General features: G+C 48.8%; 4 protein-coding genes across 5 annotated transcripts; 2 read left to right on the top strand and 2 right to left on the bottom strand.

Annotated features, from left to right (window-relative positions):
* Positions 1 to 4,729: 4,729 nt before the first annotated feature.
* Positions 4,730 to 5,176, bottom strand: LOC126989980 (histone H2B). Its single transcript, XM_050848574.1, has one exon. It carries the CDS (start codon positions 5,160 to 5,162, stop codon positions 4,791 to 4,793), a length of 372 nt encoding a protein of 123 aa, XP_050704531.1. The 5' UTR covers positions 5,163 to 5,176; the 3' UTR covers positions 4,730 to 4,790.
* A 163-nt stretch (positions 5,177 to 5,339) lies between these two features.
* On the top strand, positions 5,340 to 6,561 carry LOC126989979 (histone H2A-like). Its single transcript, XM_050848573.1, has one exon. The coding sequence runs from the start codon at positions 5,416 to 5,418 to the stop codon at positions 5,785 to 5,787; it is 372 nt and encodes a 123-aa protein (XP_050704530.1). The 5' UTR covers positions 5,340 to 5,415; the 3' UTR covers positions 5,788 to 6,561.
* Positions 6,562 to 12,084: 5,523 nt separating this feature from the next.
* On the bottom strand, positions 12,085 to 12,638 carry LOC126989977 (histone H2B). The gene has a single exon (XM_050848570.1). The coding sequence runs from the start codon at positions 12,508 to 12,510 to the stop codon at positions 12,139 to 12,141; it is 372 nt and encodes a 123-aa protein (XP_050704527.1). The 5' UTR covers positions 12,511 to 12,638; the 3' UTR covers positions 12,085 to 12,138.
* LOC126989978 (histone H2A-like) lies at positions 12,617 to 25,982 on the top strand. 2 transcript variants are annotated; one of them, XM_050848572.1, is made up of 2 exons: positions 12,617 to 12,950; positions 25,501 to 25,982. In XM_050848572.1, the coding sequence occupies exons 1-2, from the start codon at positions 12,768 to 12,770 to the stop codon at positions 25,687 to 25,689; spliced, it is 372 nt and encodes a 123-aa protein (XP_050704529.1). In that variant the 5' UTR covers positions 12,617 to 12,767; the 3' UTR covers positions 25,690 to 25,982. The 2 variants fall into 2 exon arrangements, with proteins under 2 accessions (XP_050704529.1, XP_050704528.1); XM_050848571.1 differs by lacking the exon at positions 12,617 to 12,950 and having other exon boundaries at positions 25,309 to 25,980.
* Positions 25,983 to 26,053: the final 71 nt, after the last annotated feature.

The raw sequence follows: 26,053 nt of genomic DNA, 5'->3' as shown, positions 1-26,053 counted from the left end.
ATGGGGTAAAACAAGTTTATAAAATTATAAGTGATTTCTTTACGTATATCATGAAGCGTCGTAACATTATGCTCCTCCTCTTCCAGGTAATGTCGCCAATGGATCTCCCTCTGGAAATATGCCTAAAGCTGCAACCCAAGGTCCCAAAGGGATGGTATTTTTTTGTGTGTGAATTGTTACTGATGTAAACTATAGATGTATTGATCGATATTTGGTTTATCTACTTCATGAATCTCTATGACACCAATTCCTCCTTTCTCAGGTACTGCCGCTGCAAGCAGTCATGCCCCAGGTCCTTCGGGGTACAGGCCCGCACCTCGCCGACGTCCTGTGCAACCCGACAAGTACATGAGACTGCTGTTTTCTACGGACGGTAACGACAACGACATCTCTGACTCTGAATTTGTTCTGGACAGTGACAGTGACAGTGACAGTGACAGTGACTTTGACAGTGACAGTGAAAGTGACAGGGACAATGAACTGCGTGAAGGTGAGGATGACCACCGGAACAGAGAAGTGCCGTTGCCTGAGACCCCAGACTTCTCATTTGCTTGGTCAGAAGGGTCAGACTTCGTACCTGACCTGCACGAGTTTTGCTCTGACAGGAGTAGCGTGACGAGAGACTGGCCTTGCAACGACCAGTCAAATGAGAGTGACTTTTTCCGTGCCTACTTGGATGATGAGTTGATGTCATTTGTTGCCCATCATACCAACGACCATTTTCGTTTGGTGTGTGAGGGAATGAATGGTCTTCCACCCAGTGAGCATTATACCGACTGAGCTACCGCGGCTATGTTGCAATTTCATCAAATCTTACTTTCGTTTCAACACACTCTCTCTCTCTCTCTCTCTCTCTCTCTCTCTCTCTCTCTCTCTCTCTCTCTCTCTCTCTCTCTCTCTCTCTCTCTCTCTCTCTCTCTCTCTCTCTCTCCAGGAGCAGGCACCAAAAGAAGTCGCTCTAAGTAGTCATGCTGGTTTACGTACGCTAGTTCGTGTCAAGAGCCTTGCATGATGAAGGCACGAGTCGACGATTTTTTTAGAAATACAATAAATCAAGAATGTATATATAGAATGAAAACCTCGCACCCTCCATCACAACAGAAGATTCATCAACGCTTTCTACTTTTGCAAGGTAACTAACTACAGTGATGTTTTGTATTCTAATCCTATATATATATATATATATATATATATATATATATATATATATATATATATATATATATATATATATATATATATATATATATATATATATATATATATATATATATATATATATATATTATATATAAATTGTAAATTATATTTTTCATATGGCTACTGATTGAGAATGTGCAAGCATTTCCTCATGTAACACTGAATTATAAAGTTTACAGGTGACTATATATTGATGATATACTATGATTTATTATTGTAAACCTCGTTCCATGCAAAGTGTGTGTGTGTGTGTTTGTGTGTGTGTGTGTGTATGGGCCTATGCTCCCTCGCGTTATCTACATGGGAGGGAGGGTGGAAGCAGTACCCTCGTATGTCAGAGAGAGAGGGAGAGAGGGGATTACCGCGTAATGTGCTCAGTCCATAGGAAGCCGTCGTCGTGTTAGGATGGAAGAGCCTGAGAGTTCCATAAGTGTGTGTGTGTGTGTGTGTGTGTGTGTGTGTGTTGTTGTTGCTGAACACTAACTCCCCTTCCCAGGATCTGATAATTTTATCATCAAAATTTTTCAGGACGTCCGCCAGGGCAGCCCCCACCCCCACTGGCCACGACACCCCCGAAATCCACGACACCCCCCACGCCACCCCTGCGGGCTACCCCACCTCCGCCAGTCACGCCATCCCTGAAAAGAGGCTATGCATTCATAGTAAGATTACATGTCCCTTGTGAATGATTTTACAAAACAAATGAGGGAAAGAGATATGGTGAATCTGCAAGCACAGTGTATATATTGTGGCAGCAACCGGTTTTTGTAGGTGATCGTCGTAGCTCAGTGGTTGACTGCTCGTTAGATCCCAGGCTATGTAGGTGGTTGGGTTGCAGTAGTAGTAGTAACATGTGAGGGTGGTGATCACAATACTTCACTCACTGAGCTATGATGATCACTTTTGTTCATAGTTTGACAGAAGATACCCGTACAAGTTACGGTCAACTATTTATCTCTCTCTCTCTCTCTCTCTCTCTCTCTCTCTCTCTCTCTCTCTCTCTCTCTCTCTCTCTCTCTCTCTCTCTCTCTCTCTCTCTCTCTCTCTCTCTCTCTCTCTCTCTCTCTCTCTCTCTCTCACACACACACACACACACATGCAAATACACCACATATACTTTGTACTACTTATTTCGCTAAAATGGAGGGCCATGAAGAGATAACATGGTATGCAGACACACGCATTGAGAGAGAGAGAGAGAGAGAGAGAGAGAGAGAGAGAGAGAGAGAGAGAGAGAGAGAGAGAGAAGAAGAAGAAGAAGACAATGACAGGAGTCGGACAAGTACGATCACGCGCCGCGTACTGGACACGATCGAGATATGCTTGTGGTTATTTTATTTCAGTGCTACGATGATTATGTCTATTTATTGTTTTTTAGGCTTTTCTGCCAACTATTATTCATACACAAGTAGTATTGTACTATTGAGTCTTTCATAATGCACTGATTATATATAGTTACTGACGGGAAAACAAAACAAAACATGGTAACGTCCCCTTTGCCATATCACACTGTGATGCCAAAGATATTGGTGGAGACGTTTCACTTCACCTGCGGTTCCAGGCATGGTGCCCGGAACTGCAGTTGGGGCACCCAGCCACCGGGCGCGCCACACCTTCCCGAAGGCGGCGTGGTCCCTGCTGCACACGCCGCACAGCTCCTCTGTCCTCGTACACTGCCGCTGCCTGTGGCCGAAGGCCTGGCACTTGAAACAGCGCACAGGCTCCGGCACGTAGCGGCGGCAGGTGAATCGTCCCCAGCATCCGAGGTCCAGCGAGGCGGGGACACGTCCCCGCAGCGTCAGCAGCACGCTCCGGGTGGGCAGGCGTCGTCCGTGGCCGGCGTTGTAGTGGCACCTCACAGCAGCTGCAACGCAGGGGTGTGCCAACACCGGGTCCAATGGGAGGTGGGTAGGGTATCCAAGCAGGACACCCTTCACCGCCGCCTCCTTTTTCTCCAAGGTGATGCCGCGGGTTCGTCCAGCAGCAATCTCGTCCAGGGTGGTGGCGTGGTCCCAGTCCCACGCACGGATGAGGAAGTCCCCCGCGCGGGAGACCGTCACCCGGAGTCGCAGCTTCCGCTCGTCCTCCATCCACCGAATGGCCTGGTAGTGGGTGCTGAAGTCCGAAGACACCAGCCTCCACTCCGGCAGGGGTCCGCTCGATCGGTCCTCCCCGCCGTCCTCGTGAAGCGTCCTCCTTCGGGCCCGCTTGCTCTGCACGCGGGAGGGAGGGAGGGAGGGAGGGAGGGAGGAAACAGAAAGAAAGAAAGAAAGAAAGAAAGAAAGAAAGAAAAAAAGGAAATATAACTGAAGTAAAATGTGTGCTACTATTCTCTTAGTGAATAAGAATGTGGACCTCAAAGAGGTCCGGGGTGGGTGGGTTAGGTCGGGCTCGCTCAGGCAGCGGCATTAACCACCGAAGCCGTACAGGGTGCGGCCCTGGCGTTTGAGGGCGTACACCACGTCCATGGCGGTGACGGTCTTGCGCTTGGCGTGCTCAGTGTAGGTGACGGCATCCCTGATGACGTTCTCCAGGAACACCTTGAGCACACCACGGGTCTCTTCGTAGATGAGCCCGGAGATGCGCTTCACACCGCCACGGCGCGCCAGACGACGGATGGCCGGCTTGGTGATGCCCTGGATGTTGTCCCGAAGAACCTTGCGGTGACGCTTGGCGCCACCCTTTCAGAGTCCCTTGCCTCCCTTGCCGCGGCCAGTCATGGTTCAGGTGGGTAGCTCAACAGTGGAGTGAGTGTTGGGCTGCCCTTTTTTTGCTTTAATAGTTTATTGATAACTTTTACATAAGACATAATAATAAAAATAAACATGAAAATTACAAAAATAATCGGTTATCAAAGCAGGCTCTAAATAAACAGCCTGCCCGATGTACAGTACATAGGTTACACAGGATACAAATGTTCAAGAATACACAGGGGAAAATGTCATATTATTCACAGGTCACCGGCGTAGTAGCTTGCGAGCTCTTCGTCGGTGAGGTCTCTGTCTGCATTCAGGAAGAGGTCTTCGTCCACGCCTCCGACGTCGACCTCTTCCTCTGAGACGTCTTCTTCCTCATACGTCGCCCACTCAACCTACTGCACTTGTAACAGCGCACAGGCTCCGGCACATAGCGGCGGCAGGTAAAACGTCCCCAGCATCCGAGGTCCAGCGAGGCGGGGACACGTCCCCGCAGCGTCAGCTGCACGCACCGGGTGGGCAGGCGTCGTCCGTGGCCGGCGTTGTAGTGGCACCTCACTGCAGCTGCAACGCAGGGGTGCGCCAACACCGGGTCCAATGGGAGGTGGGTAGGGTATCCAAGCAGGATACCCTTAACCGCCGCCTCCTTCTTCTCCAAGGTGATGCCGCGGGTCCGTCCAGCAGCAATCTCGTCCAGGGTGGTGGCGTGGTCCCAGTCCCACGCTTGGTGGGTCAGCTCAGTGAGTGAGTGAGTGAGTGAGAGAGAGAGAGAGAGAGAGAGAGAGAGAGAGAGAGGGGGGGGGGGGGACTAACCGTCTTCGTTCTCTTTCGGGAAATAGTTTGTGGCTCCGATGGAGCCGGTTCTTTTCCAGTGCAAGCAAGTTGGTGGGTTGCTTATTTGGAGGAGGTGTACTTGGTGACGGCCTTGGTGCCTTCGGACACGGCGTGCTTGGCCAGCTCACCGGGCAGGAGGAGACGGACGGCCGTCTGGATCTCCCGACTGGTGATGGTGGAGCGCTTGTTGTAATGGGCCAGGCGAGAGGCCTCGGCGGCGATGCGCTCGAAGATGTCGTTCACGAAGGAGTTCATGATGGACATGGCCTTGGAGGAGACGCCGGTGTCGGGGTGGACCTGCTTGAGCACCTTGTAGATGTAGATCGAGTAGCTCTCCTTCCTCCTGCGCTTCTTCTTCTTGTCACCCTTGGCGATGGCCTTCTGGGCCTTGCCAGCCTTCTTGGCGGCCTTTCCTGATGCTTTGGGGGGCATGTCTGCTTCTTCGTTCCCAGATGGCGAGCGAATGTTGCCGGGCCGCGCCAGATTCCCCTTTATGGCGGCGCCGCTCGATCGGGATCGCGGGGACGCGAGGCAGCCACCCCTCCCATTGGCAGGCTCGCCCGGCCGTCCCCGCCCTCCGATCCTGCGCTGCACTATATAGGGCGAAAAAGCCGCGAAAGCAGGTATTCGCTCTCCGAGCCCACAGCACAAGCGCAAGTCCACGCCCCCACCACTCACTGTCGACATGTCTGGACGCGGCAAGGGAGGAAAGGTGAAGGGGAAGTCAAAGTCCCGCTCCAGCCGTGCCGGCCTGCAGTTCCCCGTGGGCAGGATCCACCGTCTCCTGAGGAAGGGCAACTACGCCGAGCGCGTGGGCGCCGGCGCCCCCGTGTACCTGGCGGCCGTCATGGAGTACCTGGCCGCCGAGGTGCTCGAGCTGGCCGGCAACGCGGCCCGCGACAACAAGAAGACCCGCATCATCCCCCGCCACCTGCAGCTGGCCATCCGCAACGACGAGGAGCTGAACAAGCTCCTCTCCGGCGTCACCATTGCCCAGGGAGGTGTGCTGCCTAACATCCAGGCGGTGCTCCTGCCCAAGAAGACCGAGAAGAAGTAATCGCCCTCGGCCTTTCAGTACCGTTTAATCCGGCTCCCCTTGGGAGCCACACCCTTTTCCAAAAAGAGACTTCTGGACACACACCCTCAACTACATAGTGACATTCCTAGGTCAATTCCTGCTGATATTACTAGGAAGAAGACCCTCAGTCATGACAACAATTAACAACCCCCGAGTCTGGCAGGCTTCCCACAGTTAGTTTGTTTGTTTTCTTCATGGCAGGTAAGGGACTCCTCTGCTGACAACAACCACAACCCACAAAACATAACATAACAAATAAAAAATAAAAAAAAACGCAAAACAGAGCCGGGAGGTAGGTGCTGCAGGTCGTTGAGACGATGATGGCCGTCGTGCAGATCAGATGCGGCGCTGCCCCCGCCGAGATGAAGTAGGTAGGTAGGTAGTAGCTGGGTGGGCTCCGACCCGCTGTGGCCTGTGGAGTAGGTCCGGAATGAGTAAAATGAATCAGTCAGTCACTGACGTCATGTATGATCCCCTGCCTCACCCGAGAAAGCATGCATCGGTTTGTACCTTCACCTTCACACGGTATAGTTTAACCCAACCTAAACATCCGGTCTCACACACAGGTGCTAGGTGGCGAGGTAGACCCTGAGGAGAAGAAGAAAACGTTTGGGAGGGTAAGCTAAACTAAGTGCAAAAGCACCAGGGCCAGCCAGCACAGACACTGCCATACAGGAGTCTCACCTCGCGCTAGCTAATAAGAATTAGATTTAGAATTAGAAGAACACACACACACACACACACACACACACACACACACACACACACACACAAAAAAAAAAAAAAAAAAAGAGTTTAAGGAGAACCACGCACATAGCTCCGCCGTAGGTTCCCCTAGCGGACGGGGAACCCCACGAGTTGCTCTTCTGCTGTAACTAAAAGCCATTGCTAAGGAGTGATTTTTTTTTTCCTTGAGAAATATCTTTAGCATATTCTTTGGCCAGTATGTGGGTAGAGTTTATTACATTGTATGATTCTCTTGATTATATCTTTGAAGTCTTTTGCTACCATATACCATACAGGAGCAGTATATTCACACCTACTATACATTTCAGCGGCGGACAAACGCTGTTTTTCGCAAATATATCCTAAACGAATCATTGGATCAGTATGATATTTCAACACACTGCCTTTAGCACCCGGACCTAATTTATGGCTAATATACCATGTTGCAATATGTGTTATGTTAGGAGCTTACTGAGTGATATTAAGCCTAATCCAGTCATCATATCTAAGGTGTTAAACAGAATCGGACGAGTGTGGGGTACTCCTCTAGCCCCTCCACCAACGCCCCGAACAACCCAAAGACCACTCCTTCCCTACTCCAATATCGCAGTATCCCCTCTGGTTGCCTCTTCACCCCCTACTCACACCCCCTTCCCCAGCCAGACTACACTATCATTATATATATATATATATATATATATATATATATATATATATATATATATATATATATATATATATATATATATATATATATATATATATATATATATATATATATAGAGTAATGACTACGTATTACGCATGATAACCATATGTATAGATGGAGAAAAATATATGCGGTTTATAATTTTGGCAAAATATAAATATGAAAGAGACAAGTCAACAAAATAACATTATATTAGCTGGACCAAGTTGACATTTTATGATGAATATGTACTACACAGTATGTAATAACAGTAATAACTTTTCCTAGAAGGTCCAGACCACAGGTAATGCCAGTACATCGTGTTCACTTGGGTGACCATAAGGACTGCAAACATGGACCTTCTACAACGTGAAATACGTCTTGCCTCCATGGAACTGTACCATGCTCTTAGTTAATAATCATACTATCTATACATATACACGTACATAACATTCTAATATATAATACAGTGATGGGAGAAATAGGGAGGACACAAGAGTGATGAGGGAGGCGAAGTTAGGGGAGAAGAGGAGCGAGAAGGGGAGTAGTTGTGGCTAGGAATAGTTTGGGAGGGTGCGGGGGGGCACACTTTCCTTCGAATGCGTCAACATGACTCGTCGGGTTTGTGTTAGTTTTCACAAGTAAACTCGTCACATAAGACATATAGTAATGTGGTAGGTTAGCCATAAATTAGGTCCGGGTATTATAGGTAGTGTGCTGAAATATCATACTGATCCAAAGATTCGTTTAGGAGATATTTGTATATGTATAGTAGGTGTTACGGGAGTTATGAATAGAGATCTTATATGATTTTTCTACTTCGGTAATCATTACACTTTTAACTCTGAACTTTTTAGACTTTTTTGAGGTAGATTCTTAGAATAAAAGCCTTAACAAGCAATTACTTCACTCTATACCTCTCACATACAATAATGAAAATATATATTTTCTGTATGTAGGTATTAGAATATTTCAGTAAATATTAAATAGTTGATAAAAGAGCAATTAGATTTCATTTTCCTCCCATATGCACAGGATGTAAAACAAACTTGTTCAAGGAGAATGATTTATTTGTACCATTTGCTTGAGTAACAGATAATCCTATTACCAATCGTTTTGTAGATACAGCTACTATTACCTATGGTCTTGCATTAAAAAAAAAAAAAAAAAAAAAATTGGGGAGGTATTAGGAGTTGAGTATGGCAATATTTTTGTATTAACATCCAGCTATTTCAGTGATAGATGAAATAATACTTATTCCATTGCACAGGCAAATATTGCAGGAAAGACACTATAATCCAAGTGATTATTTTCGCTAAAGGACTTTCAGAATCACTAAAAAGAGACAGTCATCTAACATATGTAAAAAGAAATCGCAATACTCCATCCCAAGCAAACCCCCCCCCAAAAAGGAAAGCCAACACGCATTACAAACCTCAACAAACTAAGAACAAAACTCCCACAACAAAACTAACTAACAAGTTAGCTTGCAACAAACAAACGAGCTAGCTCCCTAATTAGCTTTTTTGCTAGTTAGCTAGTTAGTTAGTTAGTTAGTTAGTTAGTTAGTTAGTTTGTTTCTTTGTTTGTTTGTTTGTTTGTTTGTTTGTTTGCTTGCTTGCTTGCTAGTTAGCTTGTTATTTTGTTTGTTTGCTAGCTAGCTACCTTGTTTGTTTGTTTGTTTGTTAGTTAGTTAGTTAGTTAGTTAGTTAGTTAGTTAGTTAGTTAGTTAGTTAGTTAGTTAGTTAGTTAGTTAGTTTGTTTGTTTGTTTGTTTGTTTGTTTGTTTGTTTGTTTGTTTGTTTGCTAGCTAGCTAGTTTGTCTTTTAGTTTGTTAGCTAGCTAGTTTTGTGTTTGTCTGTTAGCTAGCCCGTTCGCTTTAATTGGCAGGCAGGCAGGCAGGCAGGCAGGCAGGCAGGCAGGCAGGCAGGCACACCTATTTACATGCCGGCACACCTACTTTCATAGAAACGTATTTGCAGCTTTTTAGTCATCCACCTGTCTACTGTTGGGCATGTAGACGCTTGCCCAGGGTTCCGGCGGGCTACTCGGTGGCGGGGCTGGTTCAACGTATCTGAAAAAGCGGGTCCAGTAAGAGAGGGCGCAACGTTATGATGAGGACGACAACGAGAAACAAGAAGAAGAAGAAGAAGAAGAAGAAGAAGAAGAAGAAGAAGAAGAAGAAGAAGAAGAAGAAGAAGAAGGAGGAGGAGGAGGAGGAGGAGGAGGAGGAGGAGGGAGAGGGAGATTCCCACTTCCTCAGCCTTTCCCTTTCAAAGGTCGCTCTGAGCCTGTCCCTCACCCTCTAACCCTACCCTTGCTTTCCTATACACTCCTGCACATTCCAAGAGACAATAGAAGGAGTGGATCAAGAAGGGGAGGCTTCTTTCTCTCTGTCTATATATTTGCCGTCTTTCTCATTAGTGCGTTCTTTCTCGTTTTCTCCTCGTTTTTGTCGTTCTCGTTCTTTCTTTACCTTTCTATGTCATTCTTCTCTCTTTTCCTCTTCCCCGTCAGACGTCTTTTTTTTTTCTATATATTTTTTTTCTCTCTCTCTCTCTCTCTCTCTCTCTCTCTCTCTCTCTCTCTCTCTCTCTCTCTCTCTCTCTCTCTCTCTCTCTCTCTCTCTCTCTCTCTCTCTCTCTCTCTCTCTCTCTCTCTCTCTCTCTCTCTCTCTCTCTCTCTCTCTCTCTCTCTCTCTTTTCATAAATATCCTGTTACTGATTTTACAAAGAATTGACAGGGACAGGGGAAATTATGGCAAAATGATGTTTCTGTAAGAACTGAAACAAACAAATTGGAGCTTCCTAGTGGCAAATGAGGTGGATGGGGAGCAGTGGGCGGAGGTGTGAACCATCATTAGGCAGGAGGGAGGGAGGAGGAGGGAGGAAAAGATGGGATTGAGGAAACAAACAAACTAGTGTCAAATGAGGTGGATGGGGAGCAGTGGGCGGAGGTGTGAACCATCATTAGGCAGGGGAGGGAGGGAGGGAGGAGGAGGAGAAGAAGAAGAAAGAAAGAAAGAAAGAAAGAAGAAGAAGAAGAAGAAAGAAAGAAGAAAAAAAAGGAAATGTAACTCAAGTAAAATGTGCTACTATTCTCTTAGTGAATAAGAATGTGGACCTCAAAGAGGTCCGGGGTGGAGGTGAGGTCGGGCTCGCTCAGGCAGCGGCATTAACCACCGAAGCCGTACAGGGTGCGGCCCTGGCGTTTGAGGGCGTACACCACGTCCATGGCGGTGACGGTCTTGCGCTTGGCGTGCTCAGTGTAGGTGACGGCATCCCTGATGACGTTCTCCAGGAACACCTTGAGCACACCACGGGTCTCTTCGTAGATGAGCCCGGAGATGCGCTTCACACCGCCACGGCGCGCCAGACGACGGATGGCCGGCTTGGTGATGCCCTGGATGTTGTCCCGAAGAACCTTGCGGTGACGCTTGGCGCCTCCCGTTCCGAGTCCCTTGCCTCCCTTGCCGCGGCCAGTCATGGTTCAGGTGGGTAGCTCAACAGTGGAGTGAGTGTTGGGCTGCCCCAGCGTTCGCTCTATATATGCAGAGCCAGAGGCGGCGGTGGTGGGTCTTTGGGCGATAGGCTGGCTCCTGCCGTCTACTTCCGGACGGCCCAGTGACGTTGGGTGAGCCTCCACACGGTACTAGGCTCTAGCATATGCAGACAGCTCCAAGAGACCCCTAAATTCCTCCAATAGGGCTAGATAGATGCACTGCCTGACGGGGGCGGGCAAGCGCGGGACTAGGAGGCGGCGCACGCGCAGGACGCGGCGGACCACCGCTCCTCCCCGGCCGCCAAAACTATAAAACCAGAAACGGCTGGGAGACTCAACTGTTCTGTTCGTCCGTAGCCATGGCCCGTACCAAGCAGACTGCCAGGAAATCCACCGGTGGCAAGGCGCCCCGCAAGCAGCTGGCCACCAAGGCCGCTCGCAAGTCGGCCCCGGCCACCGGAGGAGTCAAGAAGCCTCACCGCTACAGGCCCGGGACCGTGGCCCTCCGTGAGATCCGCCGCTACCAGAAGAGCACCGAGCTCCTCATCAGGAAGCTGCCCTTCCAGCGTCTGGTGCGCGAGATCGCCCAGGATTTCAAGACCGATCTCCGCTTCCAGTCCTCTGCCGTCATGGCTCTGCAGGAAGCCTCCGAGGCCTACCTCGTCGGTCTCTTCGAGGACACCAACCTCTGCGCCATCCACGCCAAGCGTGTCACCATCATGCCAAAGGACATCCAGCTGGCCCGTCGCATTCGCGGCGAGCGTGCCTAAGCGGGCGTTGCCCGTCTGAGTACTACAATCTGCTCACACTATATCTAGGCCCTTTTCAGGGCCAAAGTCACTTTCCGGGAGAGAGTTTAGACAGACACTGGGGCGGGCAGGGGGGGAGGAGGATCACTGGCTTGTTGCCTTTCCCACATATCCTTCTGCTTCATAATCTCATATCAATTGATTGGGGGGCTTTGATTTCTCTCTTAACTTATTTCAACTGGCGGGTGCACGAGTAGGGAATATGTGGGGACTACATGCAGGCAGGAAGACAGGAATTACCAGAACAAGTAAATAAATATAAACGGATGGGCGGAATCACTAACTACTGATGACGGCTGCTATGTATACGCATATATCGCTCATCGCGATCCCCTGCACCTAACCACAAACGACCGAGAGAAGCATTGGCGATTTCAAGCCTTGGTCGCGGTTTGGCGAGCACTGGCGGGACTCGGTCCGCTTATCGATGCCATGCATCCCTTGGTGGGTCAGCTCAGTGAGTGCGTGAGTGAGTGAGGAGAGAGAGAGAGAGAGAGAGAGAGAGAGAGAGAGGGGGGGGACTAACCGTCTTCGTTCTCTTTCGGGAAATAGGTTGTGGCTCCGATGGAGCCGGTTCTTTTCCAGTGCAAGCAAGTTGGTGGGTTGCTTATTTGGAGGAGGTGTACTTGGTGACGGCCTTGGTGCCTTCGGACACGGCGTGCTTGGCCAGCTCACCGGGCAGGAGGAGACGGACGGCCGTCTGGATCTCCCGACTGGTGATGGTGGAGCGCTTGTTGTAATGGGCCAGGCGAGAGGCCTCGGCGGCGATGCGCTCGAAGATGTCGTTCACGAAGGAGTTCATGATGGACATGGCCTTGGAGGAGACGCCGGTGTCGGGGTGGACCTGCTTGAGCACCTTGTAGATGTAGATCGAGTAGCTCTCCTTCCTCCTGCGCTTCTTCTTCTTGTCACCCTTGGCGATGGCCTTCTGGGCCTTGCCAGCCTTCTTGGCGGCCTTTCCTGATGCTTTGGGGGGCATGTCTGCTTCTTCGTTCCCAGACGGCGAGCGAATGTTGCCGGGCCGCCCCCGGATTCCCCCTTTATGGCGGCGCCGCTCCCTCGGGATCGCGGGGACGCGTGGCGGCGCGCGCTCCCATTGGCAGGCTCGCCGGGCCGTCCCCGCCCTCCGATCCTGCGCTGCACTATATATAGGGCGAAAAAGCCGCGAAAGCAGGTATTCGCTCTCCGAGCCCACAGCACAAGCGCAAGTCCACGCCCCCACCACTCACTGTCGACATGTCTGGACGCGGCAAGGGAGGAAAGGTGAAGGGGAAGTCAAAGTCCCGCTCCAGCCGTGCCGGCCTGCAGTTCCCCGTGGGCAGGATCCACCGTCTCCTGAGGAAGGGCAACTACGCCGAGCGCGTGGGCGCCGGCGCCCCCGTGTACCTGGCGGCCGTCATGGAGTACCTGGCCGCCGAGGTGCTCGAGCTGGCCGGCGGCCCGCGACAACAAGAAGACCCGCATCATCCCCGCCACCTGCAGCTGGCCATCCGCAACGACGAGGAGCTGAACAAGCTCGCTCCTCTCCGGCGTCACCATTGCCCAGGGAGGTGTGCTGCCATAACATCAGGCGGTGCTCCTGCCCAAGAAGACCGAGAAGTAATCGCCCTCGGCCTTTCAGTGACTAAAACAGTACCTTTTAATCCGGCTCCCTTGGGAGCCACACCCTTCCAAAAGAGACTTCTGGACACACACCCTCAACTACATAGTGACATTCCTAGGTCAATTCCTGCTGATATTACTAGGAAGAAGACCCTCAGTCATGACAACAATTAACAACCCCCGAGTCTGGCAGGCTTCCCACAGTTAGTTTGTTTGTTTTTCTTCACGGCAGGGACTCCTCTGCTGACAACGACACAACAATTAACCCACATAAACATAACATAACAAAAAAAAAAACCCAAAACAGATCCGGGATGACGGTCGTAGAGACGATTATGGCCGTCGTGAAGATCAGATGAGGCGCTGCCCCCTCCGAGATGAACAAGGTAGGTAGGTAGGTAGGTAGAAGCTCGGTGGGCTCCCGCTGACCCGCTGTGGACTGTGGAGTAGGTCCGGAATGAGTAAAATCAATCAGTCAGTCAGTCACTGACGTCATGTATGATCCCCTGCCTCACCCGAGAAAGCATGCATCGGTTTGTACCTTCACCTTCACACGGTATAGTTTAACCCAACCTAAACATCCGGCCTCACACACAGGTGCTAGGTGGCGAGGTAGACCCTGAGGAGAAGAAGAAAACGTTTGGGAGGGTAAGCTAAACTAAGTGCAAAACCACCAGGGCCAGCCAGCACAGACACTGCCATACATTAGTCTTGCGCTAGCTAGTAAGAATAAGAATTAGAATTACAAGAACACACACACACACACACACACACACACACACACACACACACACACACACAAACACAAAAAAAAAAAAAAAAAAAAAAAAAAGAGTTTAAGGAGAACCACGCACATAGCTCCGCCGTAGGTTCCCCTAGCGGACGGGGAACCCCACGAGTTGCTCTTCTGCTGTAACTAAAAGCCATTGCTAAGGAGTGATTTTTTTTTTTTCCTTGAGAAATATCTTTAGCATATTCTTTGGCCAGTATGTGGGTAGAGTTTATTACATTGTATGATTCTCTCTTGATTATATCTTTGAAGTCTTTTGCTACCATAAACCATACAGGAGCAGTATATTCACACCTACTATACATTTCAGCGGCGGACAAACGCTGTTTTTCGCAAATATCTCCTAAACGAATCATTGGATCAGTATGATATTTCAACACACTGCCTTTAGCACCCGGACCTAATTTATGGCTAATATACCATGTTGCAATATGTTAGCAAGCAAAGGACTACACTGATTATATATATATATATATATATATATATATATATATATATATATATATATATATATATATATATATATATATATATATATATAATTACATACTTTTTTCATATTGCTTCCACTTAATAAGTAGTGGAATGTATGTAATCGTATTTACAATAATACACGATGTACATATATATAGTAATGACTACGTATTACGCATGATAACCATATGTATAGATGGAGAAAAATATATGCGGTTTATAATTTTGGCAAAATATAAATATGAAAGAGACAAGTCAACAAAATAACATTATATTAGCTGGACCAAGTTGACATTTTATGATGAATATGTACTACACAGTATGTAATAACAGTAATAACTTTTCCTAGAAGGTCCAGACCACAGGTAATGCCAGTACATCGTGTTCACTTGGGTGACCATAAGGACTGCAAACATGGACCTTCTACAACGTGAAATACGTCTTGCCTCCATGGAACTGTACCATGCTCTTAGTTAATAATCATACTATCTATACATATACACGTACATAACATTCTAATATATAATACAGTGATGGGAGAAATAGGGAGGGACACAAGAGTGATGAGGGAGGCGAGAAGTTAGGGGGAGAAGAGGAGGGATAACGAGAGCGAGAAGGGGGAGTAGTTGTGGCTAGGAATAGTTTGGGAGGGTGCAGGGGGGGGGGGGGCACACTTTCCTTCGAATGCGTCAACATGACTCGTCGGGTTTGAGTTATTTTTCACAAGTAAACTCGTCACATAAGACATATAGTAATGTGGTAGGTTAGCCATAAATTAGGTCCGGGTATTATAGGTAGTGTGCTGAAATATCATACTGATCCAAAGATTCGTTTAGGAGATATTTGTATATGTATAGTAGGTGTTACGGGAGTTATGAATAGAGATCTTACATGATTTTTCTCCTTCGGTAATCATTACACTTTTAACTCTGAACTTTTTAGACTTTTTTGAGGTAGATTCTTAGAATAAAAGCCTTAACAAGCAATTACTTCCCTCTATACCTCTCACATACAATAATGAAAATATATCTGTTCTGGTTGTAGGTATTAGAATATTTCAGTAACTATGAAAGAGTTGATAAAAGCGCTATTAGATTTCATTTTTACGCCCATATGCACAGGATGTAAATACATACTTGTTCAAGGAGAATGATTTATTTGTACCATTTGCTTGAGTAACAGATAATCCTATTACCAATCGTTTTGTAGATACAGCTGCGATTACCTATGGTCTTGCATTAAAAAAAAAAAAAAAAAAAACAATTGGGGAGGTATTAGGAGTTGAGTATGGCAATATTTTTGTATTAACATCCAGCTATTTCAGTGATAGATGAAATAATACTTATTCCATTGCACAGGCAAATATTGCAGGAAAGACACTATAATCCAAGTGATTATTTTCGCTAAAGGTCATCTAACACTTTCAGTCATCTAACATTGTAAAAAGAAATCGCAATAATCCATACAAAGCAAAACACACCCCAAAAAGGAAAGCCAACACCCATTACAAACCACAACAAACTAATAAAAAAAATCCCACAAAAAAAAAAACAAAAAATTTAGCTTTCAACAAACAAACGAGCTCGCTCCTAATGCTAGTTAGTTAGTTAGTTAGTTTGTTTGTTTGTTTGTTTGTTTGTTTGTTTGTTTGTTTGCTAGCTAGCTACCTTGTTTGTTTGTTTGTTTGTTTGTTTGTTTGTTTGTTTGTTTGTTTGTTTGTTTGTTTGTTTGTTTGTTTGTTTGTTTGTTTGTTTGTTTGTTTGTTTGTTAGTTAGTTAGTTAGTTAGTTAGTTAGTTAGTTAGTTAGTTAGTTTGTTGTTTGTTTGTTTGTTTGTTTGTTTGTTTGTTTGTTTGCTAGCTAGATAGTTTGTTTGGTTGCTAGGTAGTTAGATAGTTAGTTTGTTTGTTAGTTTGTTTGTTTGTTTGTTTGTTTGTTTGTTTGTTAGTTAGTTAGTTAGTTAGTTAGTTAGTTAGTTAGTTAGTTAGTTAGTTTGTTTCTTTGTTTGTTAGCTTGTTATTTTGTTTGTTTGGTAGCTAGCTACCTTGTTTGTTTGTTTGTTAGTTAGTTAGTTAGTTAGTTAGTTAGTTAGTTAGTTTGTTTGTTTGTTTGTTTGTTTGCTAGCTAGCTAACTTGTTTGCTTGCTTGCTTGCTTGCTTGCTAGCTAGCTAGTTAGTTTGTTTGTTTGTTTGTTTGTTTGTTTGTTTGCTAGCTAGCTAGTTTGTTTGTTTGTTTGCTAGCTAGCTACCTTGTTTGTTTGTTTGTTTGTTTGTTTGTTAGTTTTTTTGTTTGTTTGTTTGTTTGTTTGTTTGTTTGTTTGTTTGTTTGCTAGCTAGCTAGTTTGTCTTTTAGTTTGTTAGCTAGCTAGTTTTGTGTTTGTCTGTTAGCTAGCCCGTTCGCTTTAATTGGCAGGCAGGCAGGCAGGCAGGCAGGCAGGCAGGCAGGCAGGCAGGCAGGCAGGCAGGCACACCTATTTACATGCCGGCACACCTACTTTCATAGAAACGTATTTGCAGCTTTTTAGTCATCCACCTGTCTACTGTTGGGCATGTAGACGCTTGCCCAGGGTTCCGGCGGGCTACTCGGTGGCGGGGCTGGTTCAACGTATCTGAAAAAGCGGGTCCAGTAAGAGAGGGCGCAACGTTATGATGAGGACGACAACGAGAAACAAGAAGAAGAAGAAGAAGAAGAAGAAGAAGAAGAAGAAGAAGAAGAAGAAGAAGAAGAAGAAGAAGAAGAAGAAGAAGAAGAAGAAGAAGAAGAAGAAGAAGGAGGAGGAGGAGGAGGAGGAGGAGGAGGAGGAGGAGGAGGAGGAGGAGGGAGAGGGAGATTCCCACTTCCTCAGCCTTTCCCTTTCAAAGGTCGCTCTGAGCCTGTCCCTCACCCTCTAACCCTACCCTTGCTTTCCTATACACTCCTGCACATTCCAAGAGACAATAGAAGGAGTGGATCAAGAAGGGGAGGCTTCTTTCTCTCTGTCTATATATTTGCCGTCTTTCTCATTATTGCTTTCTTTCTCTTTTTCTCCTCCTTTTTTTCTTTCTCTTTCTTTCTTAACCTTTCTATGTCATTCTTCCTCTCTTTCTTTTCCTCTTCCCGTCCAGACGTCGCTTTGTTTTGTCTATATATTTTCCAATATAGTTTTCTCTCTCTCTCTCTCTCTCTCTCTCTCTCTCTCTCTCTCTCTCTCTCTCTCTCTCTCTCTCTCTCTCTCTCTCTCTCTCTTTTCATAAATATCCTGTTACTGATTTTACAATGAATTGACAGGGACAGGGGAAATTATGGCAAAATGATGTTTCTGTAAGAACTGAAACAAACAAATTGGAGCTTCCTAGTGGCAAATGAGGTGGATGGGGAGCAGTGGGCGGAGGTGTGAACCATCATTAGACAGGAGGGAGGGAGGGAGGGAGGGAGGGAAAAGATGGGATTGAGGAAACAAACAAACTAGTGTCAAATGAGGTGGATGGGGAGCAGTGGGCGGAGGTGTGAACCATCATTAGGCAGGGGGGAGGGAGGGAGGGAGGGAGGAAACAGAAAGAAAGAAAGAAAGAAAGAAAGAAAGAAAGAAAGAAAGAAGGAAAAAAAGGAAATGTAACTGAAGTAAAATGTGTGCTACTATTCTCTTAGTGAATAAGAATGTGGACCTCAAAGAGGTCCGGGGTGGGTGGGTTAGGTCGGGCTCGCTCAGGCAGCGGCATTAACCACCGAAGCCGTACAGGGTGCGGCCCTGGCGTTTGAGGGCGTACACCACGTCCATGGCGGTGACGGTCTTGCGCTTGGCGTGCTCAGTGTAGGTGACGGCATCCCTGATGACGTTCTCCAGGAACACCTTGAGCACACCACGGGTCTCTTCGTAGATGAGCCCGGAGATGCGCTTCACACCGCCACGGCGCGCCAGACGACGGATGGCCGGCTTGGTGATGCCCTGGATGTTGTCCCGAAGAACCTTGCGGTGACGCTTGGCGCCTCCCTTTCCGAGTCCCTTGCCTCCCTTGCCGCGGCCAGTCATGGTTCAGGTGGGTAGCTCAACAGTGGAGTGAGTGTTTTTTTTGTTTTTTTTTTTTTTTTAGGAGAGGGGGTGAAAGGAAGAAGGGGTTAGAGGAAGGTAAAGGGGGAGGGAAGGACAGTAGAAGTAGACAGATCGGTGGGCGGCCACCGTTGCATGCGGGTGATTAGGAGTTTATTGGATGTAGTTCGTGTCTTTATTATAAGTGGTTTTCATTGTCGTAGTTTTTTTGTTGATGTGTGTATTGGGTCATTGTGAATATGTTGCGAGAAGCTAGCTATTGTTGCGTAAGGCAGTTCAGTGAAATTGTGGGAGTGGTTGATTCTGCAGTGCTTGTAGACTGCTGGGGAAGGTAGCGTGGTATCTTGTAATATTTTCTTGGTTATTTTGTATTGTCGCTATTGTTGGAATTTCGAGAGTGGCAAGTCGTTGCCAAATTCTTTCTGCTTTTTGGTGGATTCTAATATTGAGGGGTAAAGTCTTAGTGGCTTGGTGTATTTCCTCGGTGTTTAGTGTGTATGGGTGTCTCTGGCCTGTGGCAAATCTAAGAGCCCTGTTTTGGATTACTTGAAGTTTACTATGTTGTTTTTGGCTGAGAGCATGTGTGGGGATGGGAGGGTAGTCAAGGACGGGGAGTATTAAAGTCTTGACTAGATGTGTTTTTGTTTTAATGGGCATTTCCGAAAATCTATATAATTTCTTTAAGTTGTTTGCAGCAATGGCTCTGCGCTGGCTGACGTGGTCGCAGTATCCTCTTTTCGAGATAGTCAGTCCCAAGATCTTTCCGCTATCCGCAGTCCTGTTTCTGCCTGCTGTTGTGATAATGTCCTCGTGTTTTCTTGCACCGAGGCGAAGGATCTTGAATTTGGTGGGGTTGGTTTTTATATTTTCCATTTATATTCATATGTGGAGATGGCCTCGATCCCCCGGACTGCTGCTCTTTGGGCCATATTCACCGACGGGCCTTGGTAACCAAAGATCTGTGTTACGTCGTCGGCGTACGTTATGTTGGTGCCGACGAGAGGGGGTGGAATATCTCTTGTGTAAATCGAGAAGAGCGTCGGTGATAACACACTGCCTTGAGGGACACCACAGCTTAGGGCAAAGTTGGCGCCTAGGTAATTTCCAACTCTTATTCTCGCCTTCCTGCCATCTAGAAAGCTACAAAGTAGTCTTTCCAGAGTGACAGGGAGATCGAGGTGAAGGATTTTGTACTTTAAACCTAGATGCCAGACCTTGTCAAATGCTTTTGTGATGTCTCTCATGGCTACGTGGCATTGCCCCTTGTCGGCTTTGTATTGTGCTATCGTCTCCGTCGCTAGTGCGAGAGCGTGTGTTCCCCTACTTTGCCTGAAGCCGAACTGTAAGGGGTAGTGCAGGGCGTTGTCTTCTAAGTGTAGTCGGAGCCTATGGTTCAGGATTTTTTCGTATATTTTGCCTGGTACTTCTAATAGAGAGATGGGTCTGTAGTTTGTTACGTGAAATGGGGATTTTTCAGACTTTGGAATGAGAGTTAGTGTAGCCTCTTTGAATTTCTGTGGAAAATAGCCTATTTTGAGGGAGGTGTTGAGGGCTGTAGTGAGGTAAGTGAGTGCACTGTTGGGGAGGTGTTTTATTATGTTTTTGTTGATGCCACTGATTCCCGGACTTGTGTTCTTTAATGTCTTAATGATGGTTTTTATTTCGTCAGTGGTTATTGGGCGATCCAGGAAGGTTTCCTCGGTTTCTTGATCTTGGTGTTCCTGGGGCCTCGTTCTCTGTGCGTTGTTCTGCATGAAGTTCTCTACTAACTCTCGTTGTACTGCGTCACCGGCTGCTGCATCGTTATCCGTGAAGACTTCCTCCCATATATCCCTGAACGCAGCCTCCTTTTCTTCCTGGGTGTGTATCTTTTCCCCATCTGGCTTTTTTAAGTAGGAGGGTTTGACGGTGTCGTTGCCCATGAGATTTTTTATTTTCCTCCAGAAAACTGAGGGATCATTGTGAAGGGAGGCCGTTTCTGAGACAAGGTTTGACCAACATCTTTTGCTGTCTTCTGTCAGGGAGTTTTGGAGGCTCGTCTTGATGTGTCTGTAGTGCCTGTACAGTTGCAGGGTCCAGCCGTTTGCTGTGGCCTCTATTTATTGCTGAAAATTGGATTTTTAGGGTGTTGGTGCGATGGCTAAAGTTGGTGTGAGGCACTGTCTTGAAACGTGTTGTGGGAATGTATGTTGAGATTGAGGCTTGTATCTTTGTGTACCAGTCGTTGATAGTGTGATCAATGGCTGCTGTGGTGGTTGCTATAGCAGCCTCGGGGTTGGGGAGTTTGCTATCGATGTCAGCTTTGAGGCCAGCCCAGTCTGCTTGTTTGAAATTTAGTCTGGGTGGGCATGGGGTGAGAATGGGTTGTGCAGATATTGTTAAAATTATGGGGAAGTGGTCGCTTGTGGTTATAGGTCCTTGAGCAATATGAATATTGTGGTATGTTCTGGTGTTGGTTAAGATGATGTCGGGGGTGGAGGCAACATTGTGGGAGACGAAGGTGGGGAAGTGTGGGCCGATGTGTCGGAGAGTTCTATTGTTAGTCAGGTGGAGCAGTTGGCGGCCTTTACGTTGCTCGTTCTATAACCTAGAAACGGGTGATTAGCATTGAGGTCCGTGATCATGTACACTGGGATGTGTCTTCTGAAGAGGGAGACGAAGTCAGGGACGGGTATGTAGTCCCGCGCTGGTGGCTGATAGAGGGTAGCTATTAAAATTTTTCCCGTTGAGGTCTCTTTCCGCCGCCAGTATGTCAGCGAAAAATCATCAATGATTCTGTATTTCAGTTCGTGTTTGATTGCAATTGCTGTGCCATCTGTATGTGTATTGGAAGAGTTCTTCTTGTGTGTGGTATAACCGTGTATTTTGAAAGGCTCAGAGTTCTTTAAACCGTGGCTATTTATTAGTATGATATCAGGGTCTAGGTGTTTGTAGGTATTGGTCAGGTCAAATTTTCGCGTTCTCCAATGTAGGACGTTATGTTGTAGAATCTTGATCGTCTCTGCCATCGCGCATTAGGTTTTGTTTTTCTTCGTGTCCTTCTTCTTCTTTTGTCCGGACGGGGGAGAGGGCGAATGCCGTGTGGTGTCGCGAGATGGTGGAGGTAGGGTTGAAGTGGGGTGCTTGGGTTTGGCGCTTATCTCGTGGGCGGACGAGCGGGTGATTGGGTGAGATGCTTGTGGGTGGGTCTCGTTGCTGGTAGCCTTTGTGTTGGTGTTGCGGGCGAGGGGGCCTTCTGGTGTCTGTTCTGGGTCAGTGTCACTATCGGTCTGGTCTTCTGCCTCGTCTTCCGAAGAGGATGGGTCGTCATTGCTGGGGGGACTTTGCAGGCTTTCCATTTCTGGGCGGGCTGGAGTGGCAATAGGGGCTACAGTTTTTTGGAGAATTTTGCTTGAGTCAGGCGGGTTTGGGATGACGATTGGCGGGAGTCCATTTGCCGTGAAGAGGTCATGTAGTTCTTTTTCGTATGTTCCTGGAGAACCGAGATCTGCCACTAATGACTGCAGGATACATGCCATGATTTTAGTCGTTTTGTCTGAATCAAAGTTAAGTGCAGGTTGGGCTTGGTTGATGAGGTTTGTGGATGCGGCAGAGACATATGTTTGCGACTTCTTTGCATCCAATGTCTGCTTGACTTTCTGGGAGGCCGCCTTTCGGATAGGGCATTTGTGGGCGAGGGTTCTGTGTTCGCCCCCGCAGTTGAGGCATTTTTTGGTGTTTGATTGACAAGTTTGCCAGACATGGCCCTCCGTGCCACACTCTGAGCATGCTTTGAAGTCTGTGTCCTTTGGGCAGTCGGAGGTGTTGTGGTCTTCTACCTTGTAGCAACGCATACAGGTTTGGATGGGGATGTATTCCTCCTGCTTTATACTGTGGCTTGGTATCCTGAGATTAAACATTTTGAGTCCAACATCCAGGCACTTTCTGGCGGGTGGTGTCTCCAGGAACGTGATCTTTATGACTGGAGCATTGTTTGGGAATTTGAATATGCAGTCGATGTTCTTTTCTGTGTACTCATTGAGGCGTTCAATTTCTTCTTGTATTTCGGCTGGAGAGTGCTGTAGAATGTGCGAGTCTACGCCGAAAAGAATGACTGTCCGCTTGGCTTTGATGTCAGGAGGGAGGATGGGGATGAATTGTTCGTCAGCCAGGTCCTTGATTGTGGTTTGCTTGAATAAGTTGTCGGTGTCATTGGCCTCGCTTAGTATGGTGAGGAAGCCGTCGCGGACGGGGATGGCACGATTGCAGTACACATCGTGTCTTGCTAGGAGACGGAGCAGGGCTGCCTTCGTCTCTGTTGCGTGCGGATTGGGATGTTTGATCTTGACTTTCGTCATTTTGCTGGCATATTCAACTTGGATAGAGCGAGAAGTGCGGGCCCCTACCTATTCGCCAATGTTTTACTGATGGACGGACTCCTAAAAGCCCTCGTATCCACCCACTGGCAAAGCCTAACCCTACAGCTTTGTGCCCTATCTCCAGGTACGTTAAGGCAGCCAATTAGGCCCCCCTTGAGCAAGCCGCGGGGTTCACCTGAGGCACCTGGAGATGTCTGGGGCGTGGTTGGCCGGAAAAGGAAAGAATGTTGAGGGGGAGGGAAATGTTGCTTTTGCCCTGAGCGGGAGCTCAACCAAGAGGGAGCTCCCCGGTATACAGGGTAATGCTTTTAGCTGGATGATGTTGTTGCTGGTAATATAATGCTCTCGTGGTGCGCCGCTAGGGACTTTAAGCCTTGAGTGTCATGCGCGCGTAGGTGGCGTTGGCTGGTGGGGCGCGGGAAGTCAGGCTGGAGCGGAGGAGATGTTGACTCGGCGGGAGCCAGCGAGCGAGTGAGTGTTCAGTGTTGGGCTGCCCCAGCGTTCGCTCTATATATGCAGAGCCAGAGGCGGCGGTGGTGGGTCTTTGGGCGATAGGCTGGCTCCTGCCGTCTACTTCCGGACGGCCCAGTGACGTTGGGTGAGCCTCCACACGGTACTAGGCTCTAGCATATGCAGACAGCTCCAAGAGACCCCTAAATTCCTCCAATAGGGCTAGATAGATGCACTGCCTGACGGGGGCGGGCAAGCGCGGGACTAGGAGGCGGCGCACGCGCAGGACGCGGCGGACCACCGCTCCTCCCCCGGCCGCCAAAACTATAAAAACCAGAAACGGCTGGGAAGACTCAACTGTTCTGTTCGTCCGTAGCCATGGCCCGTACCAAGCAGACTGCCAGGAAATCCACCGGTGGCAAGGCGCCCCGCAAGCAGCTGGCCACCAAGGCCGCTCGCAAGTCGGCCCCGGCCACCGGAGGAGTCAAGAAGCCTCACCGCTACAGGCCCGGGACCGTGGCCCTCCGTGAGATCCGCCGCTACCAGAAGAGCACCGAGCTCCTCATCAGGAAGCTGCCCTTCCAGCGTCTGGTGCGCGAGATCGCCCAGGATTTCAAGACCGATCTCCGCTTCCAGTCCTCTGCCGTCATGGCTCTGCAGGAAGCCTCCGAGGCCTACCTCGTCGGTCTCTTCGAGGACACCAACCTCTGCGCCATCCACGCCAAGCGTGTCACCATCATGCCAAAGGACATCCAGCTGGCCCGTCGCATTCGCGGCGAGCGTGCCTAAGCGGGCGTTGCCCGTCTGAGTACTACAATCTGCTCACACTATATCTAGGCCCTTTTCAGGGCCAAAGTCACTTTCCGGGAGAGAGTTTAGACAGACACTGGGGGGGGCTGGGGGGGAGGAGGAGGATCACTGGCTTGTTGCCTTTCCCACATATCCTTCTGCTTCATAATCTCATATCAATTGATTGGGGGGCTTTGATTTCTCTCTTAACTTATTTCAACTGGCGGGTGCACGAGTAGGGAATATGTGGGGACTACATGCAGGCAGGAAGACAGGAATTACCAGAACAAGTAAATAAATATAAACGGAGGGGCGGAATCACTAACTACTGATGACGGCTGCTATGTATACGCATATATCGCTCATCGCGATCCCCTGCACCTAACCACAAACGACCGAGAGAAGCATTGGCGATTTCAAGCCTTGGTCGCGGTTTGGCGAGCACTGGCGGGACTCGGTCCGCTTATCGATGCCATGCATCCCTTGGTGGGTCAGCTCAGTGAGTGAGTGAGTTAGAGAGAGAGAGAGAGAGAGAGAGAGAGAGAGAGAGAGAGAGAGAGAGAGAGAGAGAGCGCGGGAGGGACTAACCGTCTTCGTTCTCTTTCGGGAAATAGTTTGTGGCTCCGATGGAGCCGGTTCTTTTCCAGTGCAAGCACGTTGGTGGGGTGCTGATTTGGAGGAGGTGTACTTGGTGACGGCCTTGGTGCCTTCGGACACGGCGTGCGTGGCCAGCTCCCCGGGCAGGCGGAGACGGACGGCCGTCTTGATCTCCCGACTGGTGATGGTGGAGCGCTTGTTGTAATGGGCCAGGCGAGAGGCCTCGGCGGCGATGCGCTCGAAGATGTCGTTCACGAAGGAGTTCATGATGGACATGGCCTTGGAGGAGACGCCGGTGTCGGGGTGGACCTGCTTGAGCACCTTGTAGATGTAGATGGAGTAGCTCTCCTTCCTCCTGCGCTTCTTCTTCTTGTCACCCTTGGCGATGGCCTTCTGGGCCTTGCCAGCCTTCTTGGCGGCCTTTCCTGATGCTTTGGGGGGCATGTCTGCTTCTTCGTTCCCAGACGGCGAGCGAATGTTGCCGGGCCGCACCCGGATTCCCCCCTTTATGGCGGCGCCGCTCGATCGGGATCGCGGGGACGCGAGGCAGCACGCGCTCCCATTGGCAGGCTCGCCGGGCCGTCCCCGCCCTCCGATCCTGCGCTGCACTATATAGAGGCGAAAAAGCCGCGAAAGCTGGGCTTCGCTCGCCGCGCCCACCGCAGAAGCGCAAGGCCACGCCCCCCCCACTCACTGTCGACATGTCTGGACGCGGCAAGGGAGGAAAGGTGAAGGGGAAGTCAAAGTCCCGCTCCAGCCGTGCCGGCCTGCAGTTCCCCGTGGGCAGGATCCACCGTCTCCTGAGGAAGGGCAACTACGCCGAGCGCGTGGGCGCCGGCGCCCCCGTGTACCTGGCGGCCGTCATGGAGTACCTGGCCGCCGAGGTGCTCGAGCTGGCCGGCAACGCGGCCCGCGACAACAAGAAGACCCGCATCATCCCCCGCCACCTGCAGCTGGCCATCCGCAACGACGAGGAGCTGAACAAGCTCCTCTCCGGCGTCACCATTGCCCAGGGAGGTGTGCTGCCTAACATCCAGGCGGTGCTCCTGCCCAAGAAGACCGAGAAGAAGTAATCGCCCTCGGCCTTTCAGGGACGACAACAGTACCGTTTAATCCGGCTCCCCTTGGGAGCCACACCCTTTTCCAAAAAGAGACTTCTGGACACACACCCTCAACTACATAGTGACATTCCTAGGTCAATTCCTGCTGATATTACTAGGAAGAAGACCCTCAGTCATGACAACAACGACAATTAACAACCCCCGAGTCTGGCAGGCTTCCCACAGTTAGTTTGTTTGTTTTCTTCATGGCAGGTAAGGGACTCCTCTGCTGACAACAACCACAACCCACAAAACATAACATAACAAATAAAAAAAAAACGCAAAACAGAGCCGGGAGGTAGGTCGTTGAGACGATGATGGCCGTCGTGCAGATCAG

This window comes from Eriocheir sinensis, unplaced genomic scaffold (genome assembly GCF_024679095.1).
Source record: "Eriocheir sinensis breed Jianghai 21 unplaced genomic scaffold, ASM2467909v1 Scaffold14, whole genome shotgun sequence".
Taxonomy (NCBI): Eukaryota; Metazoa; Arthropoda; class Malacostraca; order Decapoda; family Varunidae; genus Eriocheir; species Eriocheir sinensis.
The sequence above is the reverse complement of the archived record's forward strand: the minus strand, read 5'-3'. Positions and strand labels throughout refer to the sequence as shown.